At 42.1% G+C, this 17,707-nt stretch overlaps 1 protein-coding gene across 1 annotated transcript; it reads left to right on the top strand.

The window, feature by feature from the left end:
- The first annotated feature begins 9,513 nt into the window (after positions 1–9,513).
- pcdh8 (protocadherin 8) lies at positions 9,514–17,106 on the top strand. The gene is given in 6 exon segments (XM_061793588.1): positions 9,514–9,570; positions 12,722–12,860; positions 12,863–15,315; positions 15,397–15,467; positions 15,871–16,004; positions 16,672–17,106. Coding segments are annotated over 6 exon segments (3,195 nt in total). The 3' UTR covers positions 17,013–17,106.
- The last annotated feature ends 601 nt before the right edge of the window (positions 17,107–17,707 follow it).

Below are 17,707 nucleotides of genomic sequence, written 5' to 3'. Positions count from 1 at the left end.
CACCACTCAAACTAGTTGATTGTGCGTCATTCGTAATCTCAAAACGTCTTATGTTGGGACCCTCGTAAACCGAGGACCCCTGTACAGTGGTGCCTTGAGATACGAGTGAACCGACTTACGTGTTTTTTGGCGATAAGAGCTGTAAACTAAACATAAAACAAAGATAAACACATTTTGTATTGAAAACAACTACATCGCTTTGCTTTACTGTAGTCCGTTTAACTTAATGCTAACAAGCAATGCACAACGCTGTAGACGAATAGCAATGGTGTCTCAGAGTTATAAACCTGTAAGAAACAGATATTTGAGCACAAATGATGGGGCAACATATGGAGACAGAAAATATAACTATTGTGTACTTACAGGCATATATTCTTTATCCTCTGCAAAAAAAATAATAATATTACTGCAGTTACTGAGTCACTTACAGTAGCTGTAAAAGTCTTCTTCATTTGTGTCTGTATGACGATATTATACGGTCCCCGGGTGGCCAAAGCGGGCACACCAGAAGGAGCAGCACAATTGCCATTGAATTGAAGCAAAAAATGTGGCAAAAACGGTTTAATTTTTTTACATTCTACTTAATTATGTCATTACTGTATGCTTTTATTAATTACAATATCATAGAGTGCTATATTTCTTCTGAAAAACACTACAAAGAGGTGTTGTTTTTCAGAGGCAAGAAGGGATTAATGGGTTTTCCATTCATTTCAATGGAGAAAGATGATTTGAGAGTCGAGTGTTCTTAGTTATGAGCGTGGTTACGGAACTTGTATTAATTTCATTTAGAAGACTAGCAAAAACTCCCATAGCGGTCAAAGCAAGACCAGACTGCAATAACGTTGTTTTAATGAACCACGTTGTCAGCCTTGGATGATGAGTGTAATGCCTGGAGCTGATGATTAACAATTAAAGTATTTCCCTCCTTTGTCAGTTTGATGGGTGGCAAAATGAGCCATTGAACTATGAATTATGCTGATTTCAATGTCAAATATCCACCCTTTGATGACACTGTGAGCTTTGTGCAGACACAAATTCGTTACTATCTTTGAGGAACACAAACAGGAGAATTTTAGATCGCAAGTGCCCAATTAAAATAGCAAGTCATTATTACATGTGCACATATGTCCTCGTTCGGACACGGCTTTTCCAAAGTCGGCTGAAAGAAACAATAAACGTACGACATACAGGGCACGTGAAAAGATAGCTTGACTTTACAGGTGCTAAACCTGTCTAATAAAAGTCCTTTGTTGTGTGATTTTATGAAATACTTTGCTGTAAAACATTTTATAGCTATAGCTCCTGGGGGAGAAAAAAAATGAAACGTGGGCGTTATTGCCGGACAGTGACGATAAGGTACGTTTTATTTATTTGATATACTTTATTGATTGTCTTTACACCTTGTTATCTTTTGATCTGCAAACAAGGAACGAGGCGGCACACAAACTGTGTTGAGATCGGCGGTTCGGTGCCTTGCTCAAGAGGCTAACAATCAGAGCCCATTTCTACCTTTTCATTAAATCTGTGATCCTCCGGTCTGCAAAGTCACCCTGTTTGGATGTCATGTAAAAAAAAAAAATAATAATAATAATCTTTACTGACATTTATGTACTTGACACAATTTAGGGAAATTGGTTTGCATTGGTCCACAAGGTGAAACATCTATCGCAGTCTAAAGGGCCATCAAAGTTGAAATGGAACATCATTTTCCTGTCCTACAAATTGCCATGACTCAGACAGATCTTCACTTGCTGTCTCTGCTCTGAGCCAAATGAGGAAGAGTGTCTCTCTCTCTCTCTCTCCCCCACCTCAATGTTGCCATCTCCTGGCCTAACAGGATTAGACAACATGCTCGCACAGGCCTTCCATGCACAGCTCCAAGCCAAATGAGCAGCAATTCCAAATCCTCGCTTGGCCCCAGCATCCTTTTTCAGCGGCCAGCCTGCTTTGGACCGCTACGACCGGGCAGAATGTCTCTCAGTGAGGAGCCAGTCCTCTCGTTTTTATTTATTTCATTTTGTGGTCAGCGCCTTCCTGGGCCCTGCCAATGGGAAAGCGTCCTCAGCCATCAGATAATGGGCTGAGGGGAAATTGCTTCAAGGACAGTGACATTCTAGAACGGCAATATGAAGATGTGATATATATTCAAAGTGGAGAAGGAGAGCGGTGCTTGAAAAGGCACAAATTAACAGCGACACATACGCATGCCCCGGCACATTTTTATGAGCGCGCACACATACACGAGCAAAAGAGGCCATACTTCATCTTCCCTGCTTTGAATAATATAACTGTCCAAGTGAGAATGCAATTATTGCCATCCCGGACACGCCGGCCAAGCCTCTCTCACCTGATATAATAACTGCCGGCACGGCGCACTAAAGTCTGCATGGTAGAGGCACCCGCAGCCCAGCTGCAGCCACCCAGGGCATCTTTGATATTCGCAGGCACCCACACAGTTCAGCGTTGACTCGGAGAGCGCAAATCAAAGTGAAAGTTGGTTGGGGATCTGTCAAGTCAAATATGTGCATGCAATCATCACACGGGCAGAATATCAGTGGAGGTTAATGCGCGGAGCCGGCTGATCTTTTGGGGCCCTCATTCATGCACGCCGGAGGCAGGGAAATTCAATACGAGCCATGAAATGGGGAAGTAGTCATCCTAATTGTATTGAAAGCCATGCCAGAGCGGGAGGAAGTACAAAGCAGGGGAGACGGATGCAATCGTTTAAGTGCACAGTCTTCCCAATTTGTGCTCTAAATGTGCTTGTTTACATCTGCGGAGGCTCAAATGTACACCGGTGATGCTGTTCAACTGTGAAATGCATTTTTTGTTTGGGGTGGGGAACATGCTCAAAAGGGATGCTCTCTCTCTTTTGTGTGCGCGTGCGTGTGTCACGTGACATGACAAACCTTCAACCTGTAGATGGCACTCTCATCCCTGCTTTTGAGTCTAAAAACCTCCAGGCGGTAACTCCACATTTAGAATAAAAAATAAAAATGCTCTCACTTACTGAAGCTGTCTCAATAATTTCGTCGTTTTCATCTCTGAAGCGTACATTTAGCTCGAGTGAACGTATTCTTCATTTGCGGTCAAAGCTTGTTCGGGAATGTGTAAACATGTTGTTCCCGGCCTGCCAGCGTTATTTGCACAGTGGGGAATGCTGGGAGTGGAGTGTGAGGGGAGCAACCTGAGCCAAACGTGATTTGTCTGTGAATACTAATGGCGCTTTTCATCCGCCTCGGCCTTTGTGAGATTCAAACAGCAAAACAGGTCTTCCTAAATGTCTTAATAGAGCCGGCCGGGCTGGTGTGGGCATCATGTTAGGAAGGCGAGGAAACATGTTTACACGCCATCCATACTAATGTTCTGGTTTTGTTTAAAACATGGGCATGGAGTCCACGGAGATCTAATTACAGGGTAAGCCTGTATTATTCATGCTCCTAATAGACTAATTAATTTATCATTCAAAAAACTTGGCAACTTTATGCTTAGTCTTAGTCATATGTTATGCATGTATTTGCATAATTGATCATTGTTTTACAAATACCTCTTTTTAAGGTACGTTTACACGACATTAACCGAAGAAGACAAAAATGTTTTTTTTTTATATTGAATCTTTTAATAAGACCTGCAAAAAGCTGTAATATGCATGCCAGATCAGTAGTTGGCGATGTCATTTTGTAAAAAAAAAAAAAAACAATAGTGTGAACCCTTACTATTCACAGGGGGCTAGGAACTTCTTCCGCAGATAGCGACAATCCACAAATAACTGACAGCGCCCCAAAAGGGATTTGTAATTGCATATAGATGCCATAAGATGGCAGCAAAGAACTTCAAATGGAGAGGATCACAAAGCACCATTGGCATGCATCTAGCATGCACACAACTATGAACCCATGTTACATAAATAAATGTATTCCATAGTTAAATTATTTAACACAAACAAACCAGCTTCACTTGATGCTCATCAATAGTATTAGCTATCATACAAGCCTAAATAACACATTGGCATTTATACTCAATAATAAATGTTCGGGAATACAGACAAATTGTAACAGCTAAGTAGACTAAACCGGCTTTTCTAGTAGCTGCATTGGGAGAGACGAAGAAACATACTTTCACTATCACTTGACTGTGAAATCAATGTGTTGCATTCAAGGACTGCCCATAAAACAGAACATCTCAGATAAGACACACGAACACAATTAATGAATTAAAGCTAATAACGCCAAGATTCCACCAGATGGGGCCCATAAACAGTGGAGCACATAAACAGTGAATAGACGAGGTTTTCAGCCAATAACGGAGGATAGGTTCTCCCACAAAAAACAAAATCAATGATTATGCTAATTATCTAAGGCTGAACCGCAAATATGCATGGGTTTACTTACTGTACACACATGCACAACAACTGCTCGTCCTTTCATACAAAGCCAAACCGGGTACATAACAACAATATGAGCATTTTCCCTCTTATGATCAGCGGCCAAATTCTTGAATGTCTCTGAACGCTTATCCTGAAGCTTACGCTGTTACTGGACCTAAATAGAAGAGCAAATGGTTGTGCTGAGTGTTTGTATAGCGAGGATCACAAGTCAATCACCACAACAAAAATGACAAGGAGAAGAGTTTGAAACCACATAGTAGCTACCAGGTAAGCTAACGGTTTGCATGACTTCTGTTTCGTTTGTGTATTTTCTGGCATTCTGGATGTCTCGTAGCACCACGCTGCCTCTCAGATAAATCTTGGTACTACGGCAGACGTCGTTTTGACTGTGGTGTGCTGTGTTGGTCATCTCGAGTATATCGCACAGTAGAGCAGTGGTACACATTTGCTCATTTTTCTTTTCTCATTTTAAAAATCGGTGAAGATGTTCAATATCTGTACGTGTGTACCGTACTTTATTGGTGTAACTCGCAATACAAAGTTATCACCATGTTTTGTAATACACCAGTGATGCAACAATCGATATATTGAAAGAAAGCTATCTTTCATGATATCAATTTGTCAAATGAAGCGAAAAGATCAAATATATTCAAGTATGTACATGAAACATCAAGTATGTGGTTTATCTGTTTTTCAACAAGGTTGTTGAGGTTCCCTGAGATCCGTTGTCAAATGTTTCCTGAATGCTGCTATCATGTAAAATAAATCCCCAAATGCCAACGTTTTTATCAGTTTTTCCTTTGAAATTTGTAAACGGACCCTAAATTGGCCCTTACTTATCCAATAAATGCAAAGTTCAAAAGATGCAAGTCTGATTGCATCATTTGAAGTACTGAGGTAACGAGAGGAAGTACTTGAAGACGTGTGGGGTGTGTGTGTGTGGAGGGGGTGTGGGGGTTTGTAATTCAACAGGAAGGCAAAACAATTAGGCCTAATAACATCAAGACTGCAATGTGATTTATTTGGCCCTAAAAACCATTTAAGAGCATATTGTGACACAATGTTAAGTGTGATTAAGGCGAGGATGTTAAACATTCGGCTGTGTGGATGAGCTGTGGTCAGGGGAGGGGTGGTGGATTGGGTGGAGGTGTTGGGGGTCTTATCTGGACCTGTAGCGCCGCAGGAGGTGCCAAAAGCAACAGGGACCACCAGCCCGTCTGGGCGTTTTACACCTCGCCAGCTGCTGCCCCCTCGCATGCTTCCACCCTCTTGTCTCACCCGGGACCAGCAGCAAGCGCAGGATAATCTCGTTTTATCTGCCTTTCAGACGCCCCAAATGGCTGAGATTAAACCCTCCGCAGTGACATGTACACCCCCAGTTTAGTCGAGCATGCCAGGTCAAAGTGAGACGCTGAAACCGATAAGGGGGTGACCCGAAAGGACCGCTGCAAGTTTGCTGCCTCTGCAAAGAGTCTAAATCCAAATTGAATAAACGCTGGCAGTGTGTGTGCGTGTGTGTGTGCGTGTGTGTGTGTGTGTGTGTGCACTGAGCTGTCTTCAAGGTTGTAGCGATGCTGTTGTTTGATATTCAGCTGCAGGCAATGCACATAAATGTTTCAATGCCAGAATAGTTGATTAAAAAAAGGTGAAGTGGTCCTCAGAGCTCACAATCAAGATAGAATGTTCTCGTTCAAGGATTGAAAAACTGCAGCTTCAGTATGAAGTCGAATGAACATACAGCAGCTTGCCACGTAATGCTGTGATGATCCCTTTGAGAGTAAAATGTACAAACATCTTGGAGGGGAATGGCAGACAATGTTTACACTCTTTATCTGTATCAAAATGATGATACACGACATACATGTGTCGCTTTCAGGATCAGTGATGGTGCTTTGTGTTTTCTTTTTCCTATTTTGGCCCATTTGTTTTTCTATTTATTTGTATAAATCAGATATTGAATTGAGCAGGAAATTGTACCGAAATTGTAAACATTATACGGCACTGAAATGGAACTTTTTTTTTAGCAATATGAGCACACCAGAAAATTGTAACACATTATTATAGTGATGTTGATCGTACTTGTCTTTTGCTGGTTGTAAATAGTATCTATCATTATGAGATTTAACAACAATGCCTAAAATGTTCTAACTTCCAAACAAAATCCAACTAAATTCTTAGTCTGCACACCAACGATAGATGGCAGGCTGGCCAGACAGGCAGATCAATCGATCGATCGATCGATAGCTAGATAGAGTCATAGCCTTCATTACTACACGCCTATACCATTACATTTCTCCAATTAATATGCACCACAATAGAGAAATCATGTCACAATGTGCAAAATCTGTATTTTCTATATGGTGAAATCCCTAAAGCCCTCTCCGCCACTAATTCTGTCAACCAAACTTTTCGGGAAATAAAGTTGCACAAAATTATAGTGTTGCATGAGTCATGCAAGATGTAGTCTTTAATTCAACGAACAGGATTCATGCTTTGCCTGTCTTTGATTCTATTTTCTCTTTTTTTTGTGTGTGTGTGTGACACTTATTTAAAAAAAGACTAAACAAGACTGAGAGAACAAGAATATATGCAGATTTAAGAAAACATCATTCACGTCTTTACATTGCAAAAATCTTTCCTAGAATGCTTGTATTATTTCTAGTCAAAATAAATCTGATTACACTTAAAATAAACTAATCAGCTAAAAAGCAACTTTTTTAGACACTTTATACTTGTTTCAAGCTAATTATTTTTGTTTTACTCCACTGGCAATTTTTTTCAATTTATTTCAAGTAGAAATTTGCTTGAAAATCACCAGTGGAGTAATATCTTTCTTACTCCATTGGCATTTTTTCTATTGGTTTGAAGTAAAATTTAAGCGTGACTGTTCTATTGTTTTTACAGAATATTAAAAGTGGTTAACTTATATGTACTGTACACTTGTATGACAGTTAGGAATGTTAAAATCCTACTTAAAACATGACTTGTACTGTTAAGAAACTGTATTGCTCGGTGTTTCCAAAAAATTGAAGACATTTTAACAGATTATTAGCATTTCTATTGTTTCGCATGGGGAAGATGCTTTTCATATCAGTGCTACGTCTACTCAGATAACATTCAATTTTCAAAATAATAATATTATTTGTCAAATGAGGTACATTGGTACATTTAATAAGTTTTTAAAAGTAACCACAAGCCAAAATAAACGGATATTCTCAGCTTGCATGCTGAATAGTAGAACATTTTGAAAAGATGGAAGGAGAAACCAACATCACACAAAATTACACACAGTTTATCTAAAATTATCCTGGAATGAGGGCAGGGAAACAAAACTGGGTTGACAATTTGTCAGGAGTAGGTGTGACATGATGGGCCGCACTCCAAAAGGTGGGCTTTTGTGACATTTGCTCCCTGTGGCATATGCCAGGATTACTGCTTCTACAGTCAACAAACGCTTTCCCTCCCTCGCTGTCTGCCTGCTTGGTGAGTGAGTGGGTGGGTGAGGATGTGAAGGTTGCACTATTGGCCTTCCAAAAAAACAACTAAAAAAAAAACCATGGAAAAATCTGACATTTGACAGGCTAATTTATAACCACCCATCCCAATTATTGTGACTGTCAAGGCAGTATTCTTTTCATTAATTAAAATCACCTCGGTAAGAGAACAGATGGGTCAAGCCGTTCATCCGCTATAAGGTTCTTACTGTCACCACACATGCGTCTTAATCAAGCCGTGATCTGCATTAATCACATGACTTAAAGTGGCAAACAGGTATCACTCCTGTGTTAGCCTGGCTTTGTTTGCCGTCAGACCTCTGGTGACCTTGTTGTGGTGCACTGCGAGGGGAGAAGAAGAAAAAAAAACTCTCGATGTAAGCTGGTGGTTTTTAATGGAGATGTCATTGCCTTCATGAAACTGAGAAAGGAACACAACATATTTTAGGACATTGCACAAATCTTTGCATTTATGCTGCACGGTACTTGCAATTCACACTTTTTAACTGGCAAAGGTCGGTACTACCGGGTATTGTTACTACTGCCTGAATAGTCACCGTATGGGTAAACCACTGCTTGTCTCTCATTTGTCGACTAGATTTATCATTGCCGCATGCACACTGCAAGAAATGACAAAAATAAACACACGTGCTAAAGTTAGCTTACCCTGTCGTATTGTCTTAACTTTGGACACTGAAGTATTCAACTTCACATTCTCCACTTTCTTCAATTTCTCCATTTTCCACACGTTTCCTCTTGACACACAAAAAAAAACAAATGCTAACGTTGACTTATCGCATTAGTTTACCTCTTGAATGAAATCCGAAATGATAAACATAAACATGCTAATGCTAAAGTTGACTGACCTTGCCGTTGGGCCTCTATTTTAGACACTGCAATATTTTGATCCACAGTCTCCACTTTGCTGCAGTGGCCCATTTCCTTGCGTTTCCCGGTCTCCTCTGGAATTGAAAAGGAAATGACAAAAATAAACATAGATGCTAATGTTAGATTAGCCCGTTGCGGTGCACTGGACGCTGCAGTACAACTCCACAGTCTCCTTTTTTGCTGTAATTAAAAATGTGAAATTCTGAAAGCTACAGTATCCAGTATCCAATTTGCTGCTGTGCCCCCAGTCTCCTCGTTTGTCGTCTTATGACTAACATGTCAAGTAAATAAAGGAGATTCATTTCCCTCCATTGCTGTTGTTTGCTAGCGTCTCTCGTTCCAAAACATGCGTTTTTAGCAGTTACCAACTGCAATATTTTGATGTGTCTAGTTCTTCCACACCTTGACTCAGCCAAAAATGAATTCATCGAACTGACCAGAAAAGGCAATTGTCCAAACTGTTGTTGCAAAGTTGGAAACACATGATTAGCCAAAATGATTCAGGGGAAGTCTTTTGAGTACGCCGTTTATTGTTTTTAATCTACAGCTGCCGTTGTTGCTCTGACACCATCGCAACAATGATTTCAGCGTGAGACATTTGATCAGATTAAAATGTGAATCCTCTTACTGGCAAACAACTAATTTGGCTAATAATTCTGTATTAGCCACAGACTCGTCATAGCCATCAAATCCTGGATTTTCAACACCCAGCCAGCATGGGGCTGATATGCTAAAAGGCTCGACATGTCTGGTCAAGAGGCACACAAGTCACTTAAATGCTGTTTACCCCAATGGCTCGAGGTTCGTACATTCAGCCGGATCTCATTTCCAGAAGGAGTGAGCTCATGTAAAAAAGAACTGAGATAGAAGAAAATGAGTAGACCTTAGGGATCATGTCATTTCCTATGATGTGTAGTCTTAACGTCAAGATTTCTCCTATTTTGAGTGGCACAGTTAATAATGCCATTACCATGTCGTGCTTCCGTGCACCACAAGTCATGCTGTTTACTTGCGTTAAAACAACAATATATGGTCATTTCACTTTCAAATAACAGCTTTACACTGTCTTATAAGAAGGAGAATGGCTGCAGTTGTAATTGTTAACATTACACATTAATTTGTGTTATTTTGTTACCGCTAGCAACTGTGCTAACAAGATTCTTCAGAGTATTTCGCAAAAAGAAATTGACATTTATTCCAAGACAGTATGATAATATAGTGAAGGTGGATTTTGCTATGGAAGGGAGGAGCCTGTGCGAAAATATAAATACTTCCTGTTGCTTTTTTGCAGTGAATTAATTCCGTAATAATCTGTTTACTCTAAAATGGCGGTGGTGCTGTGCGTGTACAAAATTAACCACATTCTAAAATGAACAGTTTTTGAAATACTTTAATACATTTCCAGTGCAGTTGTAATAGTTAGCAATATACATCATGTTGTGACATTTTTTTTTTTTTTTAGCACAAACATGAATAGAATCATAATCAATTGTGCATTTTCTGCACTGTCAATTTGAAATAATGTCCCGTTTTTGAATAAAGGGATGGAAATGTTCTCTTTTTAAATCCGATTTTCAGCGATTAATCGAAAAAATAATCTACAGATTAATCCGTTCTTAAAATAATCGTTAGTTGCAGCCCTAGTCAATACATAAGAGTCAGCGCACCTTTAAAAAAACAAAGCAAGACGTGTTGCCTTTTCACTTATCGCCTGAAAGAAGGAAATTAGATTTTCACATTTAGTGCATAATCGGCTTGTATAGCACCTATCACCTCGCTATCACAACCATCCCTGTGCCATCTTGCGTCTCCCCCTCTTTTTATTGTGTACTATTTAACACCTTGCTGCCCCGTCGGGGGAGGCTCAGACAGATTTAACGCAAACATTTGCGAAGGCATCGAGGGCCCTTTTGAAGGGCCGCGGATGCCTTTTAATCAGCGTGGGCTAATCACCCATATGCTTGACAAAAAGTCTGCTTGACTCATGCTCTTTTGTGTGTTGACGTGTGTGTGCGTGCACGGGTCTGTGCGTTTGTGTGGTTGGAGGCTACATAAATAGTTGGCTTTTTTCTGCTTGTCACCTCCAAAAGCTCCCCCTCAACCTGTTTTCAGAACTATTATTTCAATGAAATGTTGATTTATTAAACTGCGGATTAATTACAGGCCAATTAGCATGATGTGTATCCCTGCAACAACACGGCACGGATGACATGTTTGAGGTCGGGAGAGATGCATTAATATTCCTCCCCTGTTATTTGAAAGAGGAAGACAAAGACACATTCTTGCTCATCCTTTATATTGCTCTCACACTCTGTTTGCACAGGATGATATGAGTCGCAGAGAGGATGAACTCTTTATGAATGTCAAGAAGTGGATTTCTTCTTGTGTGCCTGGGAGATGATACAAAGGTGCATTTTTATGAGGAAATCTTAACTTTCCTCTTTAGCTAATCGCCTAACTAAGCTTTTTAAAGCCACTTTGTTTTTTATTCTTGACGACTTGTTGGGTTATTGAGGTGTATTGATTACTGTTACTGCTGGTGCCGCTGTTGGTTTTTAGTGATGAGGATTCATTGCGTGGCTTGATTATATGCAGGAGAGGTGGTGAATTATTAGTTTTAAATAATGAAGCCCAGAAGAACATGAAGCCAAATCACATTCTAGTCAAATAAAAAGGAATAGAGAAGATTCAAGTAATAATCAATAAAGTAGCTAATATTTGTATGTTATGTTAAGATTATAATCGCAAAAAAGTATTTGTTTTTTTACCTGTGAATAGACAAAGTACAAATCCCAATTCCAATGAAGTTAGGACATTTTTACATTTAAATAGTGTGATTGTTGGCTCTTTCTATCTATCTGGCCCATCCACAAACAAATTGTGGTTAACTTTGAAGGTTCTCAAATTGTGTTTGTGATGCCTCATATGGCGATACTGGGCCCATTTGACCACCCACCCAATATGCTATCTGGCTCAACAAAGGCTTGCAGCAGTCAAAAAGCTGTCATGCAGTTGTACTTTTACATCAGATAATTGTTGATTTGACCTGAAAGCTTCTTTGGCAGCCGCTATTCCCTTTGGGTGGACCACTGCCAGACCATCAATAGATGGGTCAGTGCACATTTGCATAGCAGCCTCTAAAAAAAAATAAAATAAAATAAATAATAACTGTGAGAGCATGTTTTCTGTCCATGTTCAACGGCATAATAGAATTTCAGTGTATCTACAATACATTTACTAGACACCTGCACATATAATGGAATGCAGTGATCAATAATCCTGGATTCATGAAGATTATTCATATACAGTAACAATATGTTTATTATTGTGGCTATTGTAGTTTGTAGTGGTGTGGAACTGCACTGCACCACATTGGTAGATATTAATAATGCTGTATATTGTTACCTTATTAAGTTAGACGAGGTCAACATAGTGGGTACAGCTTTCAGTATGACACAGTATAGCAAGCTCCAGCAATACCATCGTGACATCGATCAACAAAAGTGAGCAAAAATAAAGGCAGAATTCATGATACAGTTTTGTACTGGATCATATTCTATTGTGTAGGTGTACCTAATGTTGTGTCCAGCAAGTGGATACTCTGAAACCAAACCAGAATCATTTTTACTATCCAAGAATGTTAAAAACATAAATGGAATTTGTTGGTGGTAGTTGATGTCACTTTACTCTAGCTATACAACATAAAAAAATTATTTTTGTGTCAAACCAATAAAAAAGCTACTTTTAGGACAATCACTATTTATGTCATTGTCCTTTCATTTCCATTTTTAATGGGACTTTTCCATCAATTATATATATCTTTCAATCTCCACAAAACATGTTTAAATGTATTTCCAAGTAGTGAGATATAATTTCTTTTCCATACAAATGTCAAATTAAAGTTTTATTTGTGAAGCAGATTTCTAGTTAAGACTACTTTGGGACTGATAAGGTGCCAAACGTGCACCATTTGCCCCACAAACAGTCAGCAGCAGTTTGTCACGAGCCAAAATTCCCCCCTTTTGGTGGCCTGTGGTGTCAGGCCATTGGTGGATGGGTCAGCTCATTTGCATACAGCTCAGTTTATAGCCTGTTGCAAGTGTGAAGCCTGCACTCATTCACAAGCTGAGGTCTGTTCAGGTCGTCCTGATTTACATGAGCACAACATTTTTTTTTTTTTCATTTTTCTTTTACAAGATGGCAACACTTGTTCGCTGCTGCTGCTTTGTGCTGGCTGTAATTATTTACTCGGTCCAGTGCACGACGACAAGATATTTCACCTATGAGGAGGACGCACCTGGGACAGAAATAGGCAACTTGTCCAGAGACTTGAAGATCGACCCCGCCGAAGGCCACGACACGTCCTTCCGCTTTATGCAGGAGAACAATTTCTCCGTGGTGTACATGCGGGAGGCCGACGGGCTCTTGAGCGTGGCTGAACTCATCGACCGCGAGCTGCTGTGTCCCCGCACCCTGCGGTGCTTCGTCACCTTCGACGTGGTGGCTCTCTCTAGGGAAAAGTTCCAACTCATCCACGTCGAGATTGAAGTGCGGGACATCAATGACCACGCGCCGGCGTTCTCTCGCAACGAGACCAACGTGGAGATAGTGGAGAACGTCCCCCTGGACTCCCGCTTCCCACTGCCAATCGCCGTGGACCCAGACGTGGGCGACAACTACATACAGCGCTACAACATTTCCCCCAGCAGCCACTTCGCCGTGGAGGTGCGTCAGCGGGAGGATGGTGTCAAGTTAGCCGAGCTGGTCCTGGTGAAGGAGCTGGACCGGGAGATAGAGGACTCCTACCTGGTGGAGGTGACGGCCACTGATGGAGGCGTCCCCACCAAGTCGGGCTCCATGACAGTTCGCATCAAGGTGCTGGACTTCAACGACAACGGGCCCACTTTTGAACACGGCTCGTTGAAGGTGGAGCTCAACGAGGACGCACCCGTGGGTCACCGCGTGGTGCGGGTTCACGCCTTCGACCCTGACGAGGGTGTCAACGGCCAAGTGATGTACGCCTTCGACAGCATCTCGGCAGAAGCGGCCCGCATCTTCCACGTCGACCCGCACACTGGTGACGTGACACTAAGGGCCCGCGTGGACTTTGAGAGGAGGCGATCCTACGAGCTGCGCGTCAAGGCCTCTGACTTGGGCGCTGATCCCGCGTCGTCCAGCTGCAAGGTGTCCATTGAAGTGGTGGACGTGAACGACAATGCACCCGAGATCAACATCAAGCCCATGACTGCCAGTGCGGACAACGTGGCCTACATCACAGAGGCCGCGGCCGCAGAGAGCTTTGTGGCCCTCATCAGCACCTCAGACCTGGACTCTGGCTCCAACGGCTACGTAAGAGTCAGCCTACTCGGCCACGAACACTTCACCTTGCAGCAAGCCTATGGGGAGACCTTCATGATAATCACCACCTCCACCCTGGACCGCGAAAGAATCCCCGAGTATAACCTGACTGTCGTTGCTGAGGACTTGGGCAGTCCACCTTTTAAAACAGTGAGGCAGTACACCATCAGGGTGACGGATGAGAACGACAACGCGCCTCTGTTTAGTAAGTCAACATATGAAGTCTCAGTCATAGAGAACAACATTGCGGGCTCTTACGTCACCACCGTGGTGGCCCGTGATCCCGACGTGGGCAAGAACGGCAAAGTCTCCTACAAGCTTCTGGAGTCTGAGGTGCAAGGCGGGTCGCCGGTTTCCACCTACGTTTCTGTAGATTCCCAGACAGGTTCTTTGTACACAGTCAGGTCCTTCGACTATGAGAGAATCCATGAAGTACAGCTGGTCATCCAAGCTGAAGACAAAGGTTCCCCATCACTTTCAAGCACATCTACAATTAAAATCCGAGTGGTGGACCAGAATGACAACTACCCGTATTTCACCTTTCCCGTTCTGTTTAACGACTCCGCCGATATCCCGCTGCCCTTGAACGCCCCCGCTTCCTATTTGGCTCTGCGCCTCTCTGCTGAAGACGCAGATGACGGCGTGAACGGCGAGTTGTCCTACCACATGTTGCAAGGGGACCAAAAACTGTTCAGTGTGAGCAAAGACACGGGGGAGATCGTCCTCAAACAATGGCTGACGGCCCAAATCGGGGACACCCTGGAACTGATCGTTGCTGTTAGTGACCGTGGCCGCTCGCCTCTCTCCAGCAGCGCCACCGTGCGCTTCGTGGTCACTGACACTGAACCCGTCGAGAACCAGGCCATGGTGGTCTTGCGTTCAAGTGACGAGGAAGGCCTTGTGGTGGGCTTGGATGGCTCGCTGGTCGTCATCATCCTGCTCAGCGGCGGGTGCGCGCTGCTGCTGGTGGCCATCGTGGCTGTGGTGGTCACATGCAAAGTGGGACGCGGCGGCGCCCGGCTCTCTAAAAGGGAGGCCCGCCTCGGATTGTTCGACAGTAGGCCCCCCCTCGGGTCCACCCACGATAACATATACACCGGACAGAGAGGCTTCTTCCTGGAGAGAAACTCCTCAAGCTTGGATGACTCCTGCTTTTATGAGGAGAAGAGCAGCAACTCAGAATCAAAGGTGAATTTTCCACTTCTTTTCCCCCAACCTGTACTTTTCTTGTATCTAAAAATGAAACTAAACTTTATTTGTTGTTTTTAGACCTTCCTGCCCTCAAAGCACTTCCAACCATCATCTATATGGCAAGCTGACAAGTATTGCTTGCAAGTGAGGTAAGCGTCACATTAACTAAATCACCTAAAGTTACAGGAACCATTTTAGTTCTTGGTACCAATCAAATACAATGTGTAGGTTCATGGATCTCCCAAAGGTCCTATGCAACTAAAATGGTCTTGTTTCCGCCCAGACAAATTACCCCATCACTCCTTAGTTTACAAACAGAGTTCCATTGTCGCAACATGCCGTAGTCTATCACTAACCTACATTAACACAAGTTATGTTCCAGTTTAAAGTTCCCGCTCTCAAAGTGTGTGCGTGCGTGCGTGCGTGTGTGTGCGTGCGTGCGTGTGCTGCCTCGTGTGCAATTAGGTTGTATGAGGTTATATTAGGGAGGCATCAATAATCAAGCTAACGTGTTGCACTGGTGGCTCATGGTGTCTCTGTGCTGATTTGCAGTGGCACGGGCAACACTGACCAGCTGAGCGTGAAGGACAGCGGCAAAGGCGACAGCGACTTCAACGACTCCGACTCGGACATCAGCGGCGACGGTGGCAAGAGGAGCTTTAGCACCTTCCACCCAAGACTAAAAAGTATGTCATCTGACCACCACCAACCCCCCTCCTCAAAATAAGGCTTGCACCAAGTAACGAGAACTGTATATAAAACAAAAGATCCCTTTACGGATAGAACTTAATACAATCAATACAATTTAATATACTGCAGAAATATATGTACTATATTATATAGTAATATGTGTATTACTATATAATATAGTAAGTTGAAATTGTATTATTGTGGTTGCAGTTTGCAGTGTAGAACTTAAATGTGTCATACTGAGAGAGGTTTTTAAGATTTTAACCATTTTGTGTAGCTAAACATGTCAACTTTATAAAGCCAATGATGAGGGGGGGGGGGGGGGGGGGGGGGGAAAGACACCACACTTTTACTAAAAACAACAATGACAAATATTCAAGTAACTATAATACTATAAGGTGCATTTTGTAAGATGAGTTCAACCTTGCACTTTTATACTGGTGTAATTAATACAGGCTAAGTGTGCATATTTACTAGGAAACATTGTTCAATTAATAGTCCTCTTAAATAAGTATTATTATTTTGTAAAGGAAAAAATGCTGTATTGGATCTCATTAGATTATGATGCTATACCCAGTGAACTATTCAATTCCAGCATTGTGTTTATTGTAACACGTGCATGCAAGAGCCAATCTCATCCTTATTTATCTCGCTTGTCTTCAGGTTCGTCCAGCACCGCTAACAGCTTAGCGGGGGACTGCCAAAGCACCTACTGTGCGATACCGCCGCAGTGCTTCAGGAACCCCAGAGACTTGGCGTACACCGTCGGCTTCTCCCCGGCGCCCCTCTTCAATGACTTGCACGGCTACGCTCGCTGCTGGAAGGAGTCTGGTTACGCTACCAATCCCAAGAAAACACGGAGTGGCGGCGTGCAGGCCTACACCGGTAGAACCGGAACCCTCCCGCCTTACCTGTCCCAGTCGCAGAATGAGCCCCAGGTCCACAAGCAAAGTCCAAATATTGTAACAGTGGCGACGGAATTAGAGGTGGCCACTATGTTTTGAGTTTTAACCTCATGTAAAATTGTAAATACTTGTAATAACTGCTCAGCGTTTATTTTGTTAGCGTTTGCTAATTATGTTTGTTTGTATTTTTTAGTGCTATGACTTGCTGCTTTCACAATAAACGTGTGATTGTAAAAACTCTTCATTCATGAACTTGGAAATTCTTACTTCTTCCCAGAGCATTTAATTAAAATCAATTTTTATTTAGCTATACCTCCTTAACATAGAGAGACATTTTCCTCGAAATTTTTCGTCCTCACACTGCAAGACAAAAATAAGTAGTGTATTTAAAATAACACCAATTGAACATTAATGCAGCGGGTCCCACAAGTTTCCATACATAAAAAAAAAAATACAATTTAATATAGTTGCTCAACATGACTGCCATTGTTTTGAAAACATATTTTAATGTGTGTCCTCCACAGCACAGCTGGAGGTCCGCTTGTAAAGCCGTTAGTAATACGTTCATTGAGGTGATTTATGTTTTGAATCTTCTCCTGATACACTATCACCTTCAAATGCCCCCAAAAAGAAAAAAAACAAGCTGGGTGAGATCTGGGAGGCCACGCCACAGGACCACGCTGACCCATCCAAGCATCTGGTAACTGATCTAACCACTTGAATGCAATAAAAAGATGAAGCTCCATCTTGCTCAAAATAAACTGGGTAGTTACCATCCTCGTTTAGCAGGGATG

Source organism: Phyllopteryx taeniolatus, chromosome 12 (genome assembly GCF_024500385.1).
Source record: "Phyllopteryx taeniolatus isolate TA_2022b chromosome 12, UOR_Ptae_1.2, whole genome shotgun sequence".
Taxonomy (NCBI): domain Eukaryota; kingdom Metazoa; phylum Chordata; class Actinopteri; order Syngnathiformes; family Syngnathidae; genus Phyllopteryx; species Phyllopteryx taeniolatus.
The sequence above is the reverse complement of the archived record's forward strand: the minus strand, read 5'-3'. Positions and strand labels throughout refer to the sequence as shown.